The sequence below is a fragment of the Microtus oregoni genome, unplaced genomic scaffold (genome assembly GCF_018167655.1).
Source record: "Microtus oregoni isolate MIOR12 unplaced genomic scaffold, Mior012 000014F_ref0000157, whole genome shotgun sequence".
In the NCBI taxonomy this organism is placed as follows: domain Eukaryota; kingdom Metazoa; phylum Chordata; class Mammalia; order Rodentia; family Cricetidae; genus Microtus; species Microtus oregoni.
Genome location: NW_024543073.1, coordinates 16747002 through 16772584, shown reverse-complemented (window position 1 = coordinate 16772584; position 25583 = coordinate 16747002). Strand labels below are relative to the sequence as shown.

Below are 25583 nucleotides of genomic sequence, written 5' to 3'. Positions count from 1 at the left end.
ACACTTATTTGTAGATGTAAAAAGTCTCTCGAAAGGCTGGTTGCACTGCTTCTCTGATCGCTCAGCTTTCACCCCCTAACATCTGTCTCTTCGCTTTTATTATTAAAACCAATTAGAGCTCGTGCTACAAGGTAGGATCAAATAATACTTAATATCACAATGTACTGAATGCTTATTTATGTTGCAATGTCAAAATTCTCTTCCTAAGATTAAACAATCTTCCATGACATACACATATTAATTTTTCACCTTCTTGCTACTGTAACACTACTGTAACTGGTACTGTTACAATTGGGAATAAAACCACCTCTTCTGAGATCCTGTTTTCCATTTCTTTTGATATGTGTCTAGAAGTCAAGTTGCTAGATCACACAGTTAATTTTATTGTCAATTTTCTGACCAGCTGTCATTCTCCACAGCAGCTATAAATTTTATAGTCCTAACCAACACTGCACAAAGGTTCTTGATTTTCATCAAATCCTCACCAACATGTGCAATTATGATTTTTTTTTATGATTTATTTTGAAATAATGAGGATCAAACTCAAGCATAAGAAACAAGGGTTCTACCAGTGAGCTATATTCTAGTTCAATAAATTTTCTATGAAGGAGAATTACACATCTGGTCCCCTGAAGCTGAAGGTTCTACATTTGTAGGTTCAGCAGATTGTATATGTGAGGAAACACCTTTTTCTTGTCTCCAATCCCTAAACAGAACAGTATTGCAACTACCTATATAGTGTTTATCTTGTATTACACATTGTAAGTAATCTAAAAATGTTTTAAAGTAGACAGAAGGATGTATACAGGCTACATAAAAACACAATGCCATTTTATATAAGGGACTTGAGCATCCATGAATTATTTTGTATCACTGAAGGTTGTAAAAACTAATCCCCAGGGCTGTAGAGATGGCTTGGAGGTTAAGAGCTCTGACTGCTCTTCCAGAGGATCTGGGTTCAAGTCCTAGCACCCACATGGCAGCTCACAACTGTGTGCAACTCCAGTTCCAGAGGATCTGATGGCACCCATGGTAAAACACCAATGCACATAAAATAAAAATACGGGTGCTCAATGACAGAGCAATTGATAAACAGCTACAAAGCCCCATATTTGTTCAACAACACTAAACTAAAAAAAAAAAAATTACCAAGTCAGTTAATCATTTCAATTTTCCAATTTGTTCATATGATCAGAATTCTTGAACTAATTTCCCTATAAACTGTCGTGCTTCTTATGAAATACTAGCAAGCAAGAGTTAGAAGATTGACTCAAAACCACCTTACCATTTGGTACATTCACATTTGTGTTATCTAATTTTCTTTTCAAAACCATATTGCGCATGTAGACTTCAAAATAATGAACTTATAAAGGAAATATTTATCTGTCTACAACAATAAGCTTATCTTTAAGTATTTTTTTCAAAGTGAAAACAATTTGTACCTTTAATAAGGATATTTTCATTTCCAATTTGGTTTAACTGCTACATATTTAGATAGCTTTAAGGTCTGAAAATACAGAGTCTGAGCATCCAAGGTAAACTTATAAAGGAAATATTTACTTGTTTAAAATAATAAGCTTATTCTATATTTTTATTTAAAAATTTTAGAAGTGAAAACAACTCGTAGTCTTCATAATATTTTCATTTCCAATTTTGGTTTAAATGCTACATATTTAGATAGCTTTAAGTTCTAAAAACAAAGAGTCTGAGTATCTAGGATAAACAGGATACAGAGCACCTTTCTTCAACAAAGACATTCATACGTAATTTCTTTCAACACCGTACCCATGTGGCCTTTGCTCTCACAGTATAAGTATTATAATTTAATTTTTTTAATAATTATTTTTTTAATTTAAATGTGTGGGTGTTTTGCCTGCATGTGTATGCCTGTTTAGTTGTCAGTCACCAAGTGGGTGCTGGGAATTGAAAGCAAGAGCAGCCAGTGCTCTAAACCACTGAGCCAAATCTCCAACCTCTTTTATAACATTTTTAAAGCTGACATGTTTTGTTTCTTTTCTAATCACTCTATTCTGACACCTTGAGAGTTCCAGTCTATTGATTTTTTTTTTTTAATGCTTAGGCAGAATGGAAGAAAATGTAAAAACAGTATGCATTTTTCTAAGTAAGGATCTGGTCTCGTACAGTGACTGGACATAATTATTAGCACAAAACTAAGATAGTTAATATTAGGGTTAATTTTGACTGCTGACACACCATACATTGCTGGAAAGAAAAAAATAAGTGAAACATTTTAGACAGCTTTAGAAGCATTAGTTACATGAATACTTGCTTCTGATACAATACCTGGTGATGTCTCACTGTGCTTTTCAATTTCAGAGAGTGTCCCAATCAAATTATGGTCTTCTATCACATTTAAATAAGATAAAACATTGCAGGGAAAGAAAACATTTTCAAGAAAGAAGAAATTTCAAAACAACAACCTCAAATCTAAACAAAGCTTAATAATCCTAACAAACAAAGAACTGTTTAGGTGAACTGAAGACCTTCTGGTGTAAAAACTCAGTATCCATCTGCTTTGCCTGCATCATCTCTGCCACTTGCCACTGGATCTCCTATTGCCAACATTAGGAACTAAAACAAGAAACAAACACATACCAGCTCAATCAAAATCAACTTAGCATTGCCATCACAAAAGAAAACCTTCTGAAACATGCACATCAAACAAACTGCATGCATCCCAGGACAAATGCAAATACAGCCCAACACGTTTATAGATCACAGTATCGTGTAGATGTCAAAGAGCTGGATATCCCCATAGGCAATGAAAAAACTAAAGTTTATTTTGGTTATTCAAGCTTCATGATAAATTTCCAGTAGGACCAATCTATTCTTAGAAGTATAGATTTTGTGGAAATAAAATTAAGAAAACCACACACACAAACAAAAATAAGGTTGTTCATTAAAAGAAAATAATTACTAGTTATCCTCAATTACATAAATTTAAAACATAAAAATGCTATGTAAAATGCAGTGTGAAATAAGATGGCAGTGTATGACTGAAACATTTAGAAATCAAACCATTTACATTTTCTTCTAGCCTACACTACTTATGCTATTTTTATAATTGTCAAACAGACAAGATGCATTTCTTATAAGTAAGCTAGGACAAATTAAAATGGATTTAATTAAATTAGCTTAATTACAGTTATCACTCACAAACAGCATGTATCACAATCACCTGAAAAGCATGTAAAAGCTTGGTCCCACTCCTGGAGTGTCTGACTTTAAATGTTTACATTTCTCTTAGTGCCCAGATGGCATAGATGTTGTAGAACCAACACCAGCAGAAGCAAAAGGACCAGCTTTAACTGTGATGGAAACAGTTGCACCTGAAACAGCTGGGGTTATGTTTGTTCTTAACAGTGATATGAATTAGAAAAATAATTTTAAAGAAATTAAAGAGAGAGAGAAGGCTGGAGAGATGGTTCTGGGGTTAAGAGCACTGGTTTCTTTGCTAGAGATCATGAGTTCAATTCCGAGAAACCACATGATGGCTCACAACCATGCATAATGAGATCTGATGCCCTCTTCAGGCACGCAGGCATAACATGTAGGCAGAACAGTGTATACATAATACATAAATCTTTAAAAAAAAAAAAAAAAAGGAGGGGGGATGAGAACATATAAAAATCCTGATCAAGGAAATAAGCTAAAAAATTCTTGAGTAAATTATTGCTGCTGTAAAACATTGCTTTTGTTTACGAAGGTTTAGGTTATATAAATAATTTCAGTCTAATAATTACTTTTAATATTTGTAATATATTCCTTTAGAAATAAATAGATCACCATAAGCCCCCAACACTTTTACTGAATAAAAAGTTTCAAGAAATTATTTTCAAACACAAACTTCCTTTTTAAAAAAATTATTTAATTATTTTATTTAGTGCGTGTGTAAGTGTATGTATATGTACAACATTGGTAAATTAATCTGACTCTGTCAGGATCCTCCAGAAATGGAGTTACAGGCAGCTGTGCACTGGCATGTAGATGGAAGCTCCATTTCTCTACTAGAGCAGTTAGGCACTCTAAGCAGTGAACCACCTCTCCTGCCCCTAAAACACAAACTTTTTTAAAGAATGAAAATGTCAGTTCAAAGTAGAATTGACTGCCATTGTACAATATTCCCTTAATATGTATACTGACCAACAGTTTACAAACTGAGAATTCTCAGTAGTTTCAGCTATAGTTAAAATACTCCTACTCAGAAAATAAGGACTAAAATAGAATAGAAAATGTGGTCAGTTTTACAAGAGTATGTCCAGAAAAACAAAATTTCCAATTTTAAATTCTTTACTTCCCACTAGAGGAGAAGAGGAAAAAAGGTGTGTCTGAGTATGAGTGTGTGTGTAAACGTACCCTTTGTATGCTGACTTTCATAACCAACAACAGCCACTTACCTACTGTTGGAGTATTGGCAGCACTCAGTGACGCAGATGAAGAGATAGAAGAAGAACTCTCTGCCCGGGCTAAGGGAGCGGTAGGGGGTGGGCTGGTGTTGGAAGTTACAGGTGGGCTGAATGGCCTGGGCTTAAAAACAAACAGTTATTTATCAAAATGCTAAAGCAAAATTTTCTTTGTCAGAGAAATTTTTTAAGTCATAACAAATCAAATAACTTTACCATGAGTTTTTTTTACCTATGTATTAGATAGATATTATGTCAAATCACTTCCAATAATATACTGAAACCTGATAAGGCTATTTTAAAACAATGGTTTCAAGGTTTGGGGCATAAAATATTTTCTGTATTTCAAAAATTAGACATACTAAGGTACTCAGAACTGAATGGAAGTCCTTCATATCTACTATCGAACAGCCTTCCCTAGATTATGTACACGACAATTTCTATAAATATGAGATTAGTTCTCTGTAGTCTGTCATCAATAGTCACAGAATAAGAAAACACAAGTTGTAAGCGTTCTAGTTAATTCAAATTTAGAAAGGCATATTTTCATGTTTGTTTGTTTTCTAAGTTTTACTATTTACTATGTTTACAGGAAATTGGTATGTGGGAGCCAGATAAGGGTATTGATCCTCTGGGCTGGAGTTACAGATGGTTGTGAGCTGCCCGACGTAGGTGCTAGGAACCCAATTCTTGTGCCTCTGCAAGAGCTGCAAGCGTTCTTAATTATTAAGTCATCTCTCCGGCCACTGTACTTTCATTTTTAAGAATGTTTTTGAAAGGTATTATTATTATTATTTGAACTTTTACTAACACTTAATATTATTTGTTGCAATATTTTCCTCTGTAAATGTTGCTTGTCCTTTACTTTCTATACTTATAAATCTGTTAACATTTTCTTTTGTAATTTTTAAATACCTCCTTATTAAGAAAGCTACAGCAAACAAAGGTTTGAGAAAAATTTTAATTTTGTTGTTTACTTGTTTAAAAGAGGTCAACTAGAAAGTAACAAAAATCAAACAGGGAAAATATATCTCCAATTCTTTCATCTTTTACATTGGTAAGTGGACTTTTTCTTTCCAAATTAATTATTCCAATAATACACTAGCAATACTTTCTACAGTGTACTATTTGTTTTTAAAAACATACTTAGCTTAATTAAAAATAGTCATTCCCTGCTTATAGAGGCAACAAAAACAAAAAGGCACTATTCTCACCAATAAGATATCAAAAACAAACATAAAAACCATGTGAGTATTTACATATTAAATTAATCAAATTTTCATTATATTAACAAAAACTTACAGGCACAAAAGTAAGACTTAACTATATGAAGTACTTTACAATTTGTAACCCCACCACCACCACTAATAATTATTTTTAAGCATCTTTTTTCCTTGAGTACAGCTTGCTTTTTCTTTTTTTCCTTTTCTTTTTTTGGTTTTTCAAGACAGGCTTTCTTTGTGTAACCCTGGCTGAGAATAGCTTTCTAATGACTCATCAATCACTACAGTTAATAGGTTGAAAAAATACAGCAGGCAACTATATATTTATACAGAAAAGAGGTACAGATACTGTTCCAAAGTTATAACTTGGAAACATCTTCAGTTCAACTACTTTGGGGAAATGTCTCCAGAGGCAAGATGGTTTTTACAGTGCATTTTACAATTCTTAGTGGAAAAGGAAAAGTGGGTTTTTTTCTAAGTGATTTTCTCTTGCTATCCAACCAACTATCCAACACAGTCACCGGCAGAATCTGGTATTCAGCTAGTGCAAACTGAGGTGTGTTGTAAGTATAAAAGTGAACTTTGAAGATAATGTACATGTTAAAAATGCAAAAATCTCAAAATCTTTTATTATGTATATTAAAAATGTTTTGCAATATTAAGTAAAAGATAAGATGGATTTCTATGCTTTTACTACAAGAAAATTTAAAATTTGTATGTTGCTGTACATATTCCTCTTGGGTGGAATTGCTCTAAAACTATACGCCAATGGAAGACTTCTCTATATTCAAACTGAATGACGACTCCCTGAATTCCTGATTTATCTGGGTACAGGCACAGACCATTTCTACTGAGTTCCCAGGCTGTACTAATGCTGCTGGTCTGAGACACCATCTGAGGTAACTACTATAAGACAATGAGGGTTTCCTTGGGATAGACAGAGAGGGCACCATTGCTATAGTGGTCAATGAAACAACAATCCTCAAAAGTCTAAAGAAGTCGAGATGCCTTTGGGGACTGAATGACCCTTTCACAGAGGTTGCAAATCAGATTATCCTGCATATCAGATATTTATATTAAGATTCATAACAGTAGCAAAATATCATTTATGAAGTAGAACGAAAATAATTTTATGGCTGGGGAATCACCACAACATGAGGAACTGCATTAAAGAGTTGCAGCATTAGGAAGGCTAAGAACCACTGGTCTAAAATAAATGTGTATACCATTTAGTTCAAGAATTTCATTGTAAAAATCACTTAATAAGGAAATATTGAAATGTCTACAAAGCATAGCTATACTAAGTTACTATATTAACAAGAACTTAGAATTATCAAATTTCTAAAATCTTTAGGACTTTAATTCTACAATGTAGACTTAAACAATGAAATATTCTATAGCTACTTGACATATTGCTTCCTGAAGTCCCTGAAGTAGTTTCGAGAAGGATCTCAAGGAAGAAAGTTGATAGAAGTATTCAACTATGAATTCACTTTTAATGATTTTAATTATTTGACACAGGATTCTGCTACTTTTAAAGAAGCTTGAAGACTATAAAGAATTCACAATAAAGACAATTCCAAAATACTTTAAAGTAAAAAAAATAAAAATATGTAAAACATATATATATACTTCATAGCTTTTTGAGCAATCAATCACCTGTATATAACATCCTTACAGTTTTATATATGTTAAAGTCACTTAAATCTTACAAAATCTATTATTTTCATCTTCCCTAGGCATCTTACTAAAACTTGTCTAACACTTCACAGCTAATAGGCCTGTCCTTATAGTAACTGTTAATCTACCATTTTTGATCAAATATTTATGCATTAGGAAAACAATGAAAGGATATATATTAAATTGTTAATTCAGTTATCTTTGGTAATACATGGGATCCAAATTTTTCTGTATTTTCTAAATTTTCTAACATGTTTAGAGGCTAAAAAAAGCAAACAAACCAAGTTTTATAATAATAAAAAAGAAATTGAAGACTTAGTGATTCTAGTCAAGCATTTTAATCCCATCATTTGGGAGTTGGAGGCAGGTGGATCCCTTGAGTTCAAGGCCAACCTAGTCTACAGAGTGAGTTCCAGAATGCCAGTGCTAAACAGAGAATCCCTGTCTCAAAAAAAACATGAATGAATGAATAGACAGACAGACAGACAAACAAACTTAGTGATTCTTATATTATTTAAATTATAGTTATATCCTTGGCAGCATACATCTAGTCTTCTCTCATTTTCAGTAAGTCAGTTCACGGGGACAAGAAATGAAAGAGGCTACTATTTTAAAGTGGTCCTCCATTCAAAGTACATTTCCAATCTATGTACTGGGCTTTATTCAATGTGAACATGAAAGGCTAATACATAATCCAGAAGAGGGAACAGATACTAAGTCTACACAGTGTGATATGCACAGTCATTAACAGAACTACAAGCCAAGTGTATGGCAGCCCACAGAGAACAATACAATCTGCTAGAAGAATAACCACCAGGCAGCTGATGGATAGTTAGGTCTTAAAGAAAAAGGCCATTTTTGCCTCAGAGAAAACTGTCACTTCAAACAAAGGAGTACAATAAGAAAACATGGATGTATCAAATAGCATGAACCAGCTCAATGGTAGTGTGAGGGTATACATGTCATGATGAGGCCCAAAGTTCAAACCTATTCCTATCTCCTTAGAAGAACACAAAAGAAAAAACACAGCATATAGTGTTTGGAGAATAGCTGAAAGTTTGAGTGGTTGGAAAGATGGGAAAGGGGTGGCTGGGATGTGATGCAAGCTACTGAGACAACTTTAAAAGTATCTTCTACATTCAGCTAAAATACCCAAGAAGGGAGAAAATAAAATAAGCTTGGCTTTCAGAAATGTAACTACGGTGATTAAACAGTAAGGAGTGTGAAAGATGAAACAAAAGAGAGAACACAGAGACACAAAGGCTGGCTTGGGACTCACCCGAGTAGAGACCACAGGTGTTTCTACCATTACTGATGACTTTTGAAAACCAGTGCTTCCTATTATTTGTACTTTTATGTCAGCTAACTGCTTTGGACTTGTCTCCTATGTATAAAAATAAAGCTAGAATAGACAGATGCCCCCTGAGAATCTCCTAACAATAAGGTCTAAAACATACCATATTTTCTTTCTAATATATTAAACTAAGGCAGAATTACACAAACTTGCCTATTTTGAGTCAATGGACACCGCCTTGTGTAATATGCCAACTTTTTAAAAGGCAATCTGTCCTCTTGGGCAGTGTGTTGCTTTTCTAGTATGATTTTCAGACTGTATAAAAGAGAGAGAAGTGTGAGTGGAGAAACTTCCTACTCTTTAAGGACTTTAGAAAAAAGCATTTAACTAAGCAGGGGCATAGAGAAAAATATCTTAAGTCAAAACAATTATACCATTTTTAGGGACTGGTGGCAGAGGCAGGTGAATCTTTGTGAGTTTGAGGGCAGCCTGCCTACATGGTGAGCACCAGGGCATCAGGGCCATACACTGAGACCCTGTCTCAAAAACAAACAAACCCAAAATAGTTATATAATTTAAAAAATGTGAATACATACTATTTCATTTATCCCACTCAGTTTGCCTGAAGTAAGCTTTGGTCTGGAAGCAGGCCTTGGAGGTGGAACAATGGTGCCTATAGAAAGAGGAGTTGTGGGTCTGGCTGAGGGAGAGAAAAGAGAACTTGAAGAAAATTATCAGTATGTAGCAATCCTGGATAAAGACAAAAGAGCTATTAGAATCCAAAGACCATTCTTCAATTGTGTTAATATAATTAAGGGGATCTCCTGAATCAGTGAAAAAATCTGCCCATCAGGTATCCTTTTATCAAAGTTACTGCAAACAATCAAACTTTCCAATAAAACTGACACGCAAAGAAATTTTATTCTTGTTTCAATTATTTTATACATATAAAAATTAAATCTGGTTTAATTTGATTTAAAAAACCAATTCAAATTCAAAGGTCGTTTACTCCAACACATCCAATTCACAGAGACTAACTAATATGAGTGCAAGGCTTTCCAGCTTTGCCTTCAAAATAATGTGAATGTCAAAACACACTCAACCTTAATTAAACTTTGCAATCTGACTTAAATAGAACCACATTGTAATATTCTTCAAATAATGAAAAGCACTACAAATGCTTTTAATTTTTTAAAAATAGCACCAAATTAGTACAACTTATTTTTAAAATGTCCATAATACCTTAATTCTTCTTAAATTCTATATGAATAGTGTTTACTGCTTCAATGCCATTTGCAATATTTTTATAACTTTAAAAAAATCAGTATCCCTAATTTACCAACCTTTATCATATTAAATAAAATTCAAGTATAAACAATCAAAACTCAAATATATAAATATGTATGTGTGTGTATAAAATCAAAGTAGGGATGAATGACAGAGGCAGATATTTAAGTTATCATTATAAAATCACTAATTTATTTTTGTGCATATGTGAGCATGTGCATGAAGGTCAGAGAACAACTACGGAAATCAGTTGTTTTCTACCATATGGGCTCTGAGGATCAAACTCAGGTCATTAGGCCTGGCCACAATACCACCTGCTGGCCCTTAAATTATCTCCAAATAAAATGATTTTCAAAACCTCTGGTCCACTCAAAACTATGTGCTATAAGTCAAACATTGAAAAAAAATGCGGGTAGGAAAAGTATATTTGCCAAGTTCTCCACATTCACAGATGTGCAAAATTAAAAACACATAAAGCAGCCTATGTAAACACATGAGAAAATAAAATACAAAGCTAAAAGTCCTTGGTCATCCATCAGTAAGGAGTGGAGGCATGACAGGAAGCAGTAGGAGGGAAAATAAACTCACAGGAAGGAATTACCATTAGAAAGCACGTCACATAAAGTATGTGTGCATGCTCCAGAAAGGCATCCAAAAGCTGGAAGACACCAAGTTTAAATTCAGAGGCTGCTGCCTCCTTTTAAATGATAACTTTTTTCATGCTACCCATACTCGACAGAAACGTGTACCAACCTGAATAACTACAGCACTTCCCTGTGCTATTCGTGGCTATTGTAAAGATATGGTCATGTAAGTGAAACCAGCACTGTACTGAACTTGGTATTTTAAGCTGTGGATAAGTTTAACACAGCATAGGCATTTATACAGGAATTACTGGTCAGAGGCCTGTCCAAGTGTCATTCATTCTAAATGGACTTAAGTCGAGCCCAGTAAAAGTGTGAAATCAATTCCTTCCAATAATCAGAATTATTTTATAAGGAAAATTAATAACAATACTTATCTACACAAGTATTTAAAAATGAATACTATATCTGCATCCCTCAGATAGTGTGTGTAGAAGCTGCTAAAGGAGGTGATTATAATTATTATATAATCCTTAAGTGTTTTAGTGTTCTTTCACTGGTGGTGGTAGCGATAGAACTCATTATTATTGGAAGAAAAACTTAAAAAGAGAACTTTATATGATTAAACACAATAAAAAATGGAATCAATCAAGGGAAAAATGCAGCTACTATACTCCCAAAAATAAGACATCTTTCTCATATACATTTTATCATTTTTGTTTTGTTTCGTTTACCTGATGATGATGAAGCTAGTGAAGCTGAAGAAGTTGAGTCAAGAGGTGATGCAAACAAGGGGTCCCAAGCAAGGAAATCACTGGCTCCTTTCCTAGCACACCATGTTAAAAAATGAGTTAGCAGATTATTTTATTAGCATTAAATCATTTATTTCTATTCCACAGAATATCAATTCAATGACTGTGATTAAATAGATGGGCACATGGAGAAATCTAGTCAACAGACTTAGCCAAGGGCTTAAGCAGAATCTACAATATTAACTGTATTGTTGGCAGGGAAAGCCATAAGGATTGGCCTCCTTTGATCATACCTTGCTCACTCAAATGAATATGAAATACAGTGATTTCAGATTTACAAGTGAAGACAGGCAGCAGTCTAAATGAGCTACCCAATAGTTTCTAACAGTCTAAGTTCTAGCATAGTCTAGAATAAAATTCAAACCAAGTGAAATATATATGAATTTGAGTAGAATGTAAGCCTACTCTGCTAAAATTATCACCATGACCTAAAATCACATATTTAGTATTTCAACATGTAGCAATGCAAATGAGTTCTACCCTGTACAATAAACCCTGTTATAACTACGTTAAGTGACAAAGACTAAGCTTTAAACAACTTATCTCTAAAACCAGTAACAGCACCACTATATTTATTTTGTACCTCACAAGTAACAATCTTTAACTATTAACTCCATTCAGCTAAACTTTTACTCATGTTAAAACATTAACTCAAAGAAAGTACTCTTGGTGGTAGAGAAGTGAAAAGGGACTCATGGAACACTGGCTTAACAATTTTCTTTATTTCCCTTCTTTTTTAAGAGCAACAAAGATGACTATCTGGCTTCTAGCCTTTCCATCTTAATTGAGGTACTTCATCTTGAAGCTCATGACATATGGTCCATTTTATAAGTCACAATCCAAAGTGAAGGGGAAAAATGAAACACAAATGAGAAAACTTTTTTTAAAAAAAATCTGAAAACAGATGTGTATAAACCTAAGATATCAGCATCCATTAAGAAGCGGTAGTAAGGCTTCCAAAGTCAAATGTAGTTAAGAAAAACCACCATAAAAAGACGTTTCATGTGAAAAGAAATTATTAAATATCTTAAAGCCCCAACATAAATTTTACAGTTCAGAAAACAACACAACTAAAACTTAACTGTATAACTCTAGAAAAAGAGGACAAGAAAAATACAAAAAAATTATAAATGTGGTTTTAAAAGGAGTGATTAAGCAAAGCAAGAGATTTCCATGCAATACAAATACTGATTATGATGCTACAATATCAGCCCTTAAGACCTGCCAAAAGAGGGACAGAGGGAAAGATGGGGTAGGGGAAAAGAAGAGTTACCCACACCCACAGAACGCACAAGATTAAAGGTGTCCCCTCTAGACTATGTATTTTGGATGATAAGTGTCAAGATGTAACAAATGCACTAATCTGGTAAGGGACTTGAAGAGGAGACTTGGTATATGTAAGCGTAGGGACTATATAAGGGCATCTCTGTACCTTTCACCCAGTTTTGATCTTAACCTGAAATTGTTCAAAATAATAAAGTCTATTAAAAGAAATAAACAGCAAACTTACTCATTGGGTAGAGAAGATGGTTTTGATTTTGTTAACTCTTCATCTAATTAAGAAATTAAAATATTATGAAAAACTAATAATCCTAGAAGAAAAATATTTTAATTAAAAGATCCTCTATATACTTACATATTCCAGTACTAAGAAAAACTTATAAATTTTGTAATAGAAAAATTAAATACAAATGATTGTGGGAGAAAAAAGGTAAACACACTAAATTTCTGTTGATTTTTGATTTCTTTCATTAACTTTATAGAACAAAAAATAGACTGTTAACTTTAAAAAGTTTAAGAGCTGGGCATGATGGTTCAGGTCTGTATATAGTCTCAGCACTCAGGAGGCTAGGTGTATCTCTGTGAGTTCAAGGGCACCCTGGTCTACACAGTGAGTTCTAGGATTACATAGAGAGATCTTATCTCGAAAAAAATAAGTAAGTAATAAGAAAAATTAGAAGAAACATTTAAGTACTTGTGTGTATTCTACTTAAGAATTTTAATTCATGAATTCTATAATCAGTTTTCAAGTTCTCAGAATACTACTAGTGACTATTATATAATCATCAGTAATGATGAGCTACTGAGGGAGGTCCTACTCTTTTCTGCTGCATTTTGTATTTGTGCCATGTCTTATCTCATAAGCAACTGACAAGAACAGCATGGAATAAAAGACCATGTCGGTGAATACAAACTTTCCCCACACTTGAATGTTCTATATCACCAAGCAACAAGAATGACTGCAGAGACTCAGCACATTACAGAGAAGTTAGCACACTGTACACTATGCTCTTTGCACTAGTTTTCCCTCAAGTTATTCTGGATGTTTGCTGCATTACCTTCCACCTGACAGCAACTCCACTTAGCCTAGTTTCTCTACAACCTCTATCATCAAATATTTCGTTCAAGGGTAAAATCCTTAATTTTGGTATTTATCATTAATTTAATCGGTTATCAATTTTGCTAAACTTTTAATCAAGGCTGATTCTTATTAAGCATTCTGTTTACAAAATTACAAAAGCTTCCTATTAAGTCTGATTTATAGCACATAATTCTGCAAAAAAATTGTTGCCATCCTAAAATTTTTGGTATTATAAACTTGCTATTTTGAAGATATAAAATAGAAACTACAATTATAATATGACTTTAAAATAAGTAAAGTTCAAGATTACTATTTTATAAAACATTTTCATAATCCCCTCTGCCAAAAAGCTGAGGTTTGAACCCAAGGGTTGTGTACATATTAGGTTATGTTAACAACTGAGCCATATCCCCAGTCCATTTTCATATTCCAAATCAAAAGTTAGTCTCTGGCTTTGTTGATTTCTAAGAAATTCTATAAGCTGCATGAAAGGTTAAGAAATGTCTCCTAATACAACCAGAAATACTACAGGCAATTTTTTTGCCTGTATAAAATACCCTTTTAGCCAACCAGTAAGACTGGTAAAATGAAAAGAATATTACACAAGGCTGAGACTAACAAGCTGCCTATGTTCTCACAGACATAAAATAACCAATCCCTATGTCAAACTTACTAGATGAATTCCGATTCATCTGCACCTAAAACAGAAATGCAAAAACTAAGTATTATTAAACAAATAATTTAACTTGGTAACAAAATATTTGCCAAAGTGTTGATAATAAGAACCTAGTTTTATGTTGTCTTTATTATAACTACTTAACACTAAATTGCATCTATGAAAACTCTGTAGTTCTAATTGTACCTCTAAATAAGCATGATTTCAATAGTATAGTAATTGAATTTAGAATACAGAATACATGTACTTAATAAAATGTGCTTAAAATGTTAAGACAGTATCTAATGCAAAATACCATAAAATTTACTAGTAATCCAACTTTAACAAAATTTTTAAAATCAAATGTTCAATTACATGAATTCTTTAAAGGTCAACAGGTGAAATATAAAATCTGACACTTACTGGACTGTGCCTCTAGCAGTACATGGAAAGAAAGAGAAAGACAGTGTTCAGTAAGGAATTCAATTCTCTTCACACTATTATCTCTTCCTTCTAAATAACACTTAAAATAGATACAACTTAAAACATATGGTTAGGAGGAGAAATTAAGCAAGTTAACCAAATGGGCAACAAAACAAATGCAAAGATAATCTTCACAGATACAACACTGACTACTAAAATTTTTCTGAGTATGAAGTTATAAAAGACAGACGAGACACAAAAGTTTTTTAAAAATACTCATGACCTCAACTGCTTAGAGATCTGTAACATTTTAATACATATCGATCCTTCTAAGCTTTTGGCTCACCCGTATTGTTAATTTGTAGACAGATATTGGGGTTCAACATGAACATCAGAAAAGCAAAGTAGCCAACCACTAGAGAGACCTTTTACTTCTACCAAATCTTCAGACCGAAGGGAGAGATCCTGTCTCCACGAATCCTTACACTCCACAGTCCACTAAGTTGCTTTCTCTTCCCCCTTATATTTCTCTCTCTGTCCAACATATCACTCCTGTCTCCACCTCCACCCAGCACCTCAGTGCTGGGGTTAAAGGTGTGTGATCCCATCTGCTGGGATCACCTCTATGTGAACTCTGTTTCTCTTTTAGACAGAATCAATCTTGTGTAGCTCAGGGGGGCTTTGAACTCAGAGATCCTGCCTGTCTCCTGAGTCCTGAAAATAAAGGTGTTTGCCACCACTCCCTGGTCTGTATAGCTGCTTTGCCCACTGAACTTCAGGCAAGCTTTATTTATTAAAACACAAATAATATATCACTCTATTAATTAGTTGTGCTGTTATACAATTAAAAACTGTCAATGGCTCACAATTCTCTACTTCACATATATAAGTCTCTTTAGAACTACATAACAGTCAATGTTAAAATAGTAGTAACAGACTAAAATCCCACTATTAAAATCTTTGAGGCATGCCCTTGAAAATTAAATTATAGAACGATTTTCCTTCATCGAAAATTATTTCCTCCTTCCTTCCCTTTCCTGTGTTACTGGGTATCAAACCAAGGACATAGTGTTTGCCTGGCAGATGTTCTACCCATGATTTGATACCCAAGAATATGAGTACATGTATAAGAGAAAAACTTTCACCTTCAAAACATATGGATATATAGACTACCATATTTTATACAGAACATATACTTAAGGCCAGGGGTGGTGGCATATGCCTTTAATCGTAGCATTCAGGAGGAAGACACGGGCAGATCTCTGTGAATTCAAGGTCAGCATGGTCTACATGTCATATACCAGGTCAGTCTGTCTCAAAAATAAATTAAAATTAAAAAAAATTAGATATCATAAAATGGCAAGAACTTCATTATTAAGAAAACCAACTTTTAAACAATGACAATATGCATACACATATACTTCTCATTCTAAAACACGATTTTTCCCTTTTTGTAATACTTCTGAATTCATAATATATATTATCAATGTATTTATGACTTTAGTTGTTTTTTATTTTATCACTACTGTGTGTGTGATGCACGTGTGTATGGATGCAGGCACACATGTGGGTGGAAACCAGAAGACAACTCTGGAAAGTCAGTTCACTCCTGGACTTGAGCTCACATAGCAGGTGTTCTTAACAGCTGAGACATCTCAACGGCTACAACATTATTTTATTTCTTCCTCAAACGCAAATCTTATGGTGAAAGACAAGAAAATAAAAATGCAAAGAAAAGCCAGGAATGTCACTCAGTGGACAGCATAAGTTAGGGCCTGGATTCAATCTCCAGAAATGTGGGGAAGGGGGAGGGGATCAACCTTTAAGTTGATTTTCATGACATCTTTTTATATTAGAGTTGAAAACACAAGAGCAAAACCTTTGAAATTAGATGAGGAAAACAATTAACTTTTCACAATCTTTTACCAGAGACAAACAGCAGTATTTATAGATGTAACAAATAACGAAAAGTTCTTCATTTTCACACACACACACAATCCTTTTCATGTGTATTGGTGTTTTGTCTGCATATGTATCTATGTGAGGGTGCTAGATCCCCTGGAACTACGTTACTGACACTTATGAGCTGTCAAGTGGGTACTGGGATTGAACCTGGGTCCTCTGAAGAGCAGCCAGTGCTCTTAAGCACTGAATCATCTCTCCAGCTAATACATTTTCACTTTCTTAAAAATGTTTTCAAGAGTACAAGTAAGCCAAATCAGTGACCTCATTTGTCTATATAAAAATTATAAACTGAGCTGGAGAGAGGGCTCAACAGCTGCCAGCACTGGTGCTTTTCTAGAAGATCCAGAGTCAGTTCGTAGCACCCACATGACAGCTCACAACTGTCGGTAACACCGGTTCCAGGGCATCTAACTCCCCTTCTGCCTTCTTTGCACACTTCATAAACATGGTACAAAGACATATATGCAAGCAAATAGCCACACACCTAACAGCTCTGGGAAATACAAAAATAAAATAGGGAGGAAATATTGGGGATTCAGTGGTACAGCACTTGCCTAGCAAGCACAAAACCCTGGGCTCTAGGGGGTATGGGGTGGGAGGGAAACCAGACACACATACTACATGGACAACAAAATAAAATTTACATACACAAAATTTAAAAAACAAACAAATCTTTTGTAAAAAGCACAAAATAACCACGTAGTGGTATTACACACCTTTAATCCGAGCAATCAGGAGGCAGAGGCAGGTGGATCTCTGTGAGTTCAAGGCCAGCATGGTCTCCACAGAGTTCAAGGACAGCCAGGGCTACACAAAGAAACCCTATCTCAAAAAACTGATAGATAGATAGATAGATAGATAGATAGATAGATAGATAGATGGATGGATGGGTAGGTAGACAGATACACACACACATACATACATACATACATACATACGATTATTTGAAAAAAATCAAAATCAAAAAACAATTCCCCAAACAATGTACTGTTGCTCAGTGTTTTAGTTCTTCATTTTTTTTTAAATATTTATTTATTATGTATACAATATTCTGTCTGTATGCCTGAAGGCCAGAAGAGGGCACCAGATAACATTACAGATGGTTGTGAGCCACCATGTGGTTGCTGGGAATTGAACTCAGGACCTTTGGAAGAGCAGGCAGTGCTCCTAACCTCTGAGCCATCTCTCCAGCCCTAGTTCTTCATTTTTTTTAACTTATTTACTATTCTTAAAATTAACCATGAGCCGGGCGGTGGTGGCGCACACCTTTAATCCCAGCACTCGGGAGGCAGAGGCAGGCGGATCTCTGTGAGTTCGAGGCCAGCCTGGTCTACAAGAGCTAGTTCCAGGACAGGAACCAAAAGCTACGGAGAAACCCTGTCTCGAAAAATCAAAAAAAAAAAAAAATTAACCATGGATGGTGTGGTATCTCAGCAGGTTAAAGAAAAAGTACCTGTCACACACATAGCATGACAACCTGAGTCTGATCACCAGAATCCATGATAAGATAAAGTGAAAGAACTGACTCAACAAAGTTGTCCCGACTACCACATATACCCTGTGGCTCATGTACACAGTCTCCTCTACATACATCATACACATACACAAGTACACAGAAATAAAAAAAAAATATTTTTAGAAAAGTAACCGGCTATAGGAAGATGAGATAAACAAGGCTTTGATGTATAGGACAAAGCAGCTTGTGTTCAGATACTTACAGACACTGCTGGAGAAAGTGTTATATTCCCTATGGAGACTTTTAGTTCATCCAAAGAAGCCATGGTGTGGTGCAGGTTATTTGGGTGCACAGGCTTGATCTCTATCCGGTACCTCTTTGGTTCTTCATCTTCAGAGTCAGAATCACTGGATGAGTAGAAGTGGTTCTCTTTGGTATGTGGGTATGAATTAAAGAATTTAGTTTAACCTACTAACTTATCATGAATAGCTAGCTGGTTTTCCACATATATATAAAAAAGAAGAGAGCCTTACAAGAATAACATATAGAGACAAGAATAAAACTACTAGCTTTAAGTAACAAAGCATATAAAATGAAAAACAGTCATATTTCAGTTAATTAGAACAGAAAAGGCTTTAAGTAGTACACTAATTCTATAGCTATGCTATCAACAAATCCACTAACAACACCCAGATCATAAAAGGATATCATTCTGATTTGTTTCTGGTTTAATACTATAACCTTCTTCATCTACATCAGGAATATTCTAGGAAAAAAATTGTAAAGAGTTAATATAATGACAATGCTAATATTCAGACACTAAAGATTAACAATTATAGTCTAAGATATTGCTTGAGAGCCAGGTGTGGTGTGCATACCTTTAACCCTATTAATCCTAGTCTTAGGAGGCAGAGGGGGAATCTCTTGAGTTCCAGGCCAGCACAATCTACAGAGTAAATTCCAGGACAGACAGAGCTTCTTCAAAAACACCAACAACAAAAAATAAATAAATAAAAATAAAAAAGAAAACTAAATAATTTAATCAAATACCAAGAAATACATCTCTTCAGTTATTAATTAGCTTCAAATCATAATCCATGCCTCAAAAATCTGAAGAAAAACCTGCAGTATGCCATAAGAGTCATAATTCATAATTTCAGAGCAAGAAACTGCCAAGGTGGAGTACAAGACATGATTCAACGGTTAAGAAAACATACTGTTTGACTAGAAGACCTCAATCTGGTTCCTAACATCCACATCAGGCAGTTTACAACTTCCTCTAACTCCAACTCAAGAGGATCTGACACCCTAGTCTCACATCTGAGGGCATATACATGCATAAATTCCCATACAGATAGATATATATGCACGCACACACACACAAAATTAATTTTTAAAATGAATGTTTAAAAAAAGAGAAACGGGGAGGGAAATGGGAGGCTGGAAGGAGGCGGAAATTTTTTTTTCAATAAAAAAAATAATAATAATAAAAAAAGAGAGAGAGAAACAGCCAAGGTGAAAGTCCATTCAGAATGCTCAAAATTAACATTACTGTTAAAATAAGGAATAGGTGACTTTTAAAAACCTATGGTCAGGCTAAATAGTCTCTCAATGCCATAAGAAGCTATATGAAAATATAAGACACAGTGCTTCTTTAGAGCAAATTAAAGTCTTGGCTAGCCAATGAACAACCTAATATATTGAATCAGTATTAAAAAATAAAAAAATCACCATGTGCATCCAAGGAAGATAAAAAAAAAACCATTGAATCTAAGTCTTATCAAGACTACAGAACTAAGTGGAAATTTATATAACACAGAGAAGTGAAACAATTTACTATGGTAATGCAGTCAGCAAAATCCAGGCTATAGGAAACTACAAAGCACTTAGTCTCTTCAGCAAATAACTAGAAAGTTAAATAGAGGAAGAGCGGGAGACAGAGACAGAATTGCTCATGAAGACAGACTAGACATTCTAAAAAACTCAAATTGCAATAAAGCATTAGAAGACAATAATACAACTACATACAGGCTGAAAAGCCATTTTCTAAAAGGTGGCTTCTGGATCTACCTGCAGATAGTAATTATAAAGTGTGGTGGAAACATAAAACTATCTGAAGGTAGTGAAGAGGAACTCAGGGAAAGCATTAAAAGCTCTAAATGATTCATCCAATTTCAATTTCAAAAAAAAATTAAAAAGACATTTGTACTCCTAGGTTTACTGCAGTGCTAGTTTCAATAGACAGACATGGAATTAAGCATGGTACCCATCAGCAGAAGGATGGGTAAATAAAACACAATACACAGACACAGTGGAATAGCATTCAGCAACAGACTTAAAAACAGTGAATCTTATCACATGCAGCTACAGGGAACAGGTCGAAGGAAATTATGCTAAATGATTTATCAGACATAGAAAGACAAATATTTAATATTTTTATTTAATGTGTAGAAGCTAAAAAAATATTTGAGAAATAATTCACTGGCCTAAGCCAATGATTCTAATCTGCCCTTAGACTCTGTATACACATACTAAAAATATCAAATGATATCTTAAAAGTATGTATGATTATTTTATCAACTAAAAACAATATATTTCAAAAATTTTAATGAAATACATTTTTACTAATAAATGAAAAAACATATTTACTACTATAATTAATTAAAGAGACTGGCAGAACAAATGAAATATACTTGATTCAATGATGCAATGTTTATAATAAAGTCAATGCAAATTTGAATAGATTGAAAGAAAAGGATAGAAAAATAATACAACATACAAACAAAAAATAAGAAAGGCTAAAGTGACTATCTTAATATTGGATTTCAGAAATAAAATTATCAACCATAAATAGTTGTCTACATAAAAACCTATTCACATTGTACACAGAAATTTTCTTTTTTCTTTCTTTTTTCTTCTTCTTTTTTTTCTGAGACAGGGTTTCTCTGTGTACCTTTGGAGATCACTCTGTAGACTAGGCTGACTTCAAACTCAGAGATCTGCCTGCTCTCACTCCCAAGTGCTGGGATTAAAGGCATGTGCCACCACTGCCTGGCTAGAAAGCTTATTTCTAGCAGTACAAAACAAGGGGGGGGGGGGGAGACCAAAATAACATATAAAGAAATTGTGGTATTACTAAGCAACAAAAAGAAATCAATTTATTATGCCTACAACCTGGATGAACCCTCTGAGAACTAGGTAGAGTGAAAAGCCAATCTGCAAAGGTTACTTAATGTAATCCCCTTTATATAACTGTATTAGATAGGTTCTTTTTTTAAAAAAAAGGGCATGGTGTTGGAGAAATGGGTCAGTGGCTAAGAGCATCTCCTGCTCTTCCAGAGAACCCAAGTTTAGTGTCCAGTGGGTCACTCCAAGAGGGCATCAGAGACCCTGTTCTGACTGCTGCTAAAGCATCTACATACATAAGGCAAACCCAGACAAATACACACACACTTAAAAGACAACAACAAAACTGAGTTAGTTACAAATTAATTTTACAAATGCTGGAAATACTCAGAATGTTACTGCTAATAAAAACATACAGATAACATGACATATCTTCATTCAACCCATGGTTTCTATACTTCGGCTCTCACTACTGGAATGAAGTGTTTTGTCATTAACAATTTCGAAGAACAGAACACTTTAAAATATAGTTGTGGTAGTAATGGTTTCTAAAAGAGCACTGTGGCCAGGTGTGGCAGCCCACACCTTTGATACCAGCACCCCTGAAGTCAGATCTCTGAGTTCAAGGCCAGCCTGATCTCCAGAGTTCCAGGACTGCCAGAGTTATGAAGAGAAACACTGTCTGAGCAGAGGGAGAACAAAACAAAACAAAAAACATTACACACACCTGTAATCGTAGCACTAGGGAATATGAGGCAAAACTGTTAAACCAACCAACCAATCAAACAAGGTAAATATACTATGAGGGAGCTTAAGAGTCAATGCAAAGTTTCATAATCTCTGCTTGGGGACCATGGCCCCAAGAAAGTAATCTATACTCCTGAAGCAACCCCGGAAAGATGTAGCACATCAAATGAACACTATTTTACCTATAAAACAGCACACGCCTTTAATCCCAGCACTTGGAAGGCAAAGGCAGGTTTATCTCTGTGAGTCTGAGGCCACAGCTAGAGCTACGTACAGAGACTTAAAATAACTAGAGGATAAGGCCATGAACAGCTCATATGTAAGTAACAACAACTGGCCATAAACAAATGAAGCAACAAAACAATAAGTATCCTCTCCTGCCTGTAATCGGGGTAGTTATTCTGTCCAAATAACCAACTACAATTACTTTTTGACAGGTTTTATTTTTGGTATCACTTAAGAGATCACACTTAGTTTTAATAAATTCTTTCCATATTAAAAGATAAATAGATCAACCTAATTCTTTTTAAACTGCCTATACAAAAATTTACTTAATAAGTTCTTGTTTGTTGAGTATTTTCCTAATGTTTTAACATAAAATCTGAAAAATAAAAACATATCTATCCCCTCTTCAGTTTCTATAATGCATGTACCTCAATCAAGAGGATGTGTGTACATACTGTAGATATTTACAGATTTTATATGAATACAGTCATAATAGTAAATACTGAGCAAAAAGCTATTAGCTTAAAAATAACATATACTTCTTATTTGGAGAGATACTGCTAAATTATCCAGAAAACAAACTGCCCCAATTTATATCTAATGCATATATATAATGCATATACAATGGCATATGTATATAAACATTTCTGCTATTATGAAAACTGCCTGTTTAATTAATTTTGCATCATCTCTAAATGATATTAAGATTATTCACTACTTAAAGAAAACTGCTTTGCTTCTACCTATATCCTTGTCCTGAGAAACAATTGCTTAGTTAGCAAACTAATTTTTTTTTTTTTTTGATTTTTCGAGACAGGGTTTCTCCGTAGCTTTTGGTTCCTGTCCTGGAACTAGCTCTTGTAGACCAGGCTGGCCTCGAACTCACAGAGATCCGCCTGCCTCTGCCTCTCGAGTGCTGGGATTAAAGGCGTGCGCCACCACAGCAAACTAATTTATACATAAAAAAAATTAAAGTTCCTTTGTTTTTAGTATTCTTTAATATGCTCTCTCAATATGGTGATACAAAACCCTTACGGTACTTTTTTCTAACTTAACAAATTTTTTATTTCTACAATCAAATTTACCAATCTCTTCTTCCATGGTATTAGAACATCATATTCTCATTAGACTTTTCTTAAAGACTGATAATTATACTATAAAATTGGATAATGACCTTTGTGCCACCTAGCTGAAACAATTAAAAAGTTAAGAGAATATATATTATTAATTACATATATAATATATTATATATATAATATTTATTGAGCCCTACATTTTTATTGAGCTCTACATTTTTCTCGGCTCTCCTCCCTTCCTTTCTCCTCTTCTTCTATCCGCTCCCATGGTCCCCATGCTCCCAATTTACTCAGGAGATCCTGTCTTTTTCTACTTCTCATGTGCATTAGATCCATATATGTCTCTCTTAGGGTCCTCACTGTTGTCTAGGTTCTCTAGGATTGTGAATCGTAGGCTGGTTTTCTTAGCTTTATGTTTAAAAAACATAAACATAAACATATGAGTGAGTACATATGATAATTGTCTTTTGGGGTCTGGATTACCTCACTCAAAATGATGTTTAAGATAGGTCTAACTAAAGGTCTAACTAAAATTTGTAACCATCAAACAGTATAAATAACTTCAAAATAAATACATGATGAAAGCTATAGTAAATATCAAACACACCTGCTAACTTCATTAATCAGTTAAGCGTCTCTGGTGATTTTTCACTCTTTAATTTTAACATACATTTCTAAAATATTTGTTAGTTTTATTTGTGTGTATGTCAGTGTACCTGCATGAGTTTATGTGAACCATGTGTGTGCAGATGAAGAGGAGGCCTGAGGGCACAGGATACCCTAGAACTGGAGTTTCAGACAGTTGTGAAGTTATCTGAAGTTGGGGCTAGGAACCAAATACAGGTCTTTTGTGAGAGCAGTACATGCTCTGAACCACTGAGCCATATTATATCTCCAACGTCAATTTTCAAATAAGGCTATTAATAAACCACAGCTTTCTTACTTAAAAGCTCAAATAGAAAACACTAGTCTATCAACATTACATAAGAGATAGTGTTTTATCAAAATACTTTCATTTCTTTGTTACACTATATCATTTAAGATTAAAATGTTTTGAAGCATATAAAGAAACCAAAAACACAGACTACTCAAACTCCTGCACTAATCAACACAATCAGTGTCTAATAATAACTACATGTTATTACATATTACCTACAGCATTTCGTAAATCTACTCGTGCATTAAGCCCACTGAGAGCTTAACTTGTTAACTACTTTAATTACTTATAAAAAGCACATATAAGCACATATAATCAAGAAATAGAAACGAATCTTAAACACACACAAACACAACAAAAACAGTGACCATAATTGTTGTTGCTATAGTTTCTAAAATGAAGTCTTAAAGCAGATACCCGACAGGTAAAAATATCTTTTAAGATGGGCAGTGGTGGCATGTGCCTTTAATCCCAGCACTCAGGAGGCAGAGGCAGGTGGATCTCTGTGAGTTTGAGACCAACCTTGTCTACAGAGAGAGTTCCAGGACAGCCAGGGCTACATAGAAAAGCCCTGTCTTGGAAAAAAAAAAAAAAGAATAGGAAGAGGAAGAGGAGGAAGAGAAGGAGGAGGAGGAGGAGGAGGAGAAGAAGAAGGAGAAGAAGAAGAAGAAGAAGAAGAAGAAGAAGAAGAAGAAGAAGAAGAAGAAGAAAGAAAAATAGACCACCTTTAAAAATAAAAAACAAATACAAAACCTAAGTTATAAGGGGAAGAGACAGAAATCTTTAATAAATAAATAAATTTAAAAAAAGTTTCTCATTTGTGAGGGATGACACGGTGCCACACAAATTTTAAAAGTAAAATCCATTTCTCACAGTGAGAAGTGTTTTCAGTTTAGCAGAAAAGTATACTATAATGTAAAACTGAGATGCACCTTTATAATAATTTGGGCAGCAAATTATTACGTGGTATTTTTCTTTGAAGACTGATTTAAAAAGTCAAATATGTCTTTTCTAATGAAAATACTTTAAATTGTCTGTAATAAAATTAAAATTACTTACAAGTGAATCTGCGTCAGGACATTCCCTGTTTTAAAAAAAAAAGACAAAAAAATAAAGTATTGCAAGATTCAATTATTAAAACTATCTGCTAATTAGATCATATTTAGGATATCTTAATAGTTAAATAAAATATAGCTTTTGTTTGAATTTTACAAAAATATACTGAGAAGCAAAGTCATGAAGATTAAAATAGTATCAATTTATTTTAAAATTTTAAAATTCAAAAGTAGACATTCTCATCTCAAAAA

The 25583-nt window shown here is 34.0% G+C and overlaps 1 protein-coding gene across 2 annotated transcripts in view; it reads right to left on the bottom strand.

Moving 5' to 3' along the window:
- Fcho2 (FCH and mu domain containing endocytic adaptor 2) overlaps positions 1 to 25583 on the bottom strand; it is a 103477-nt gene that overhangs the window by 21897 nt on the left and 55997 nt on the right. For both annotated transcript variants that reach the window (XM_041663250.1, XM_041663251.1), the window contains 9 exons: positions 25336 to 25360; positions 18874 to 18931; positions 18428 to 18603; positions 14745 to 14756; positions 14340 to 14364; positions 12815 to 12857; positions 11227 to 11318; positions 9218 to 9321; positions 4419 to 4548 (listed from right to left, as the gene is read on the bottom strand). In XM_041663250.1, coding sequence (XP_041519184.1) covers positions 4419 to 4548; positions 9218 to 9321; positions 11227 to 11318; positions 12815 to 12857; positions 14340 to 14364; positions 14745 to 14756; positions 18428 to 18603; positions 18874 to 18931; positions 25336 to 25360 — 665 coding nt within the window. The remainder of the gene's footprint in view (positions 1 to 4418; positions 4549 to 9217; positions 9322 to 11226; positions 11319 to 12814; positions 12858 to 14339; positions 14365 to 14744; positions 14757 to 18427; positions 18604 to 18873; positions 18932 to 25335; positions 25361 to 25583) is intronic.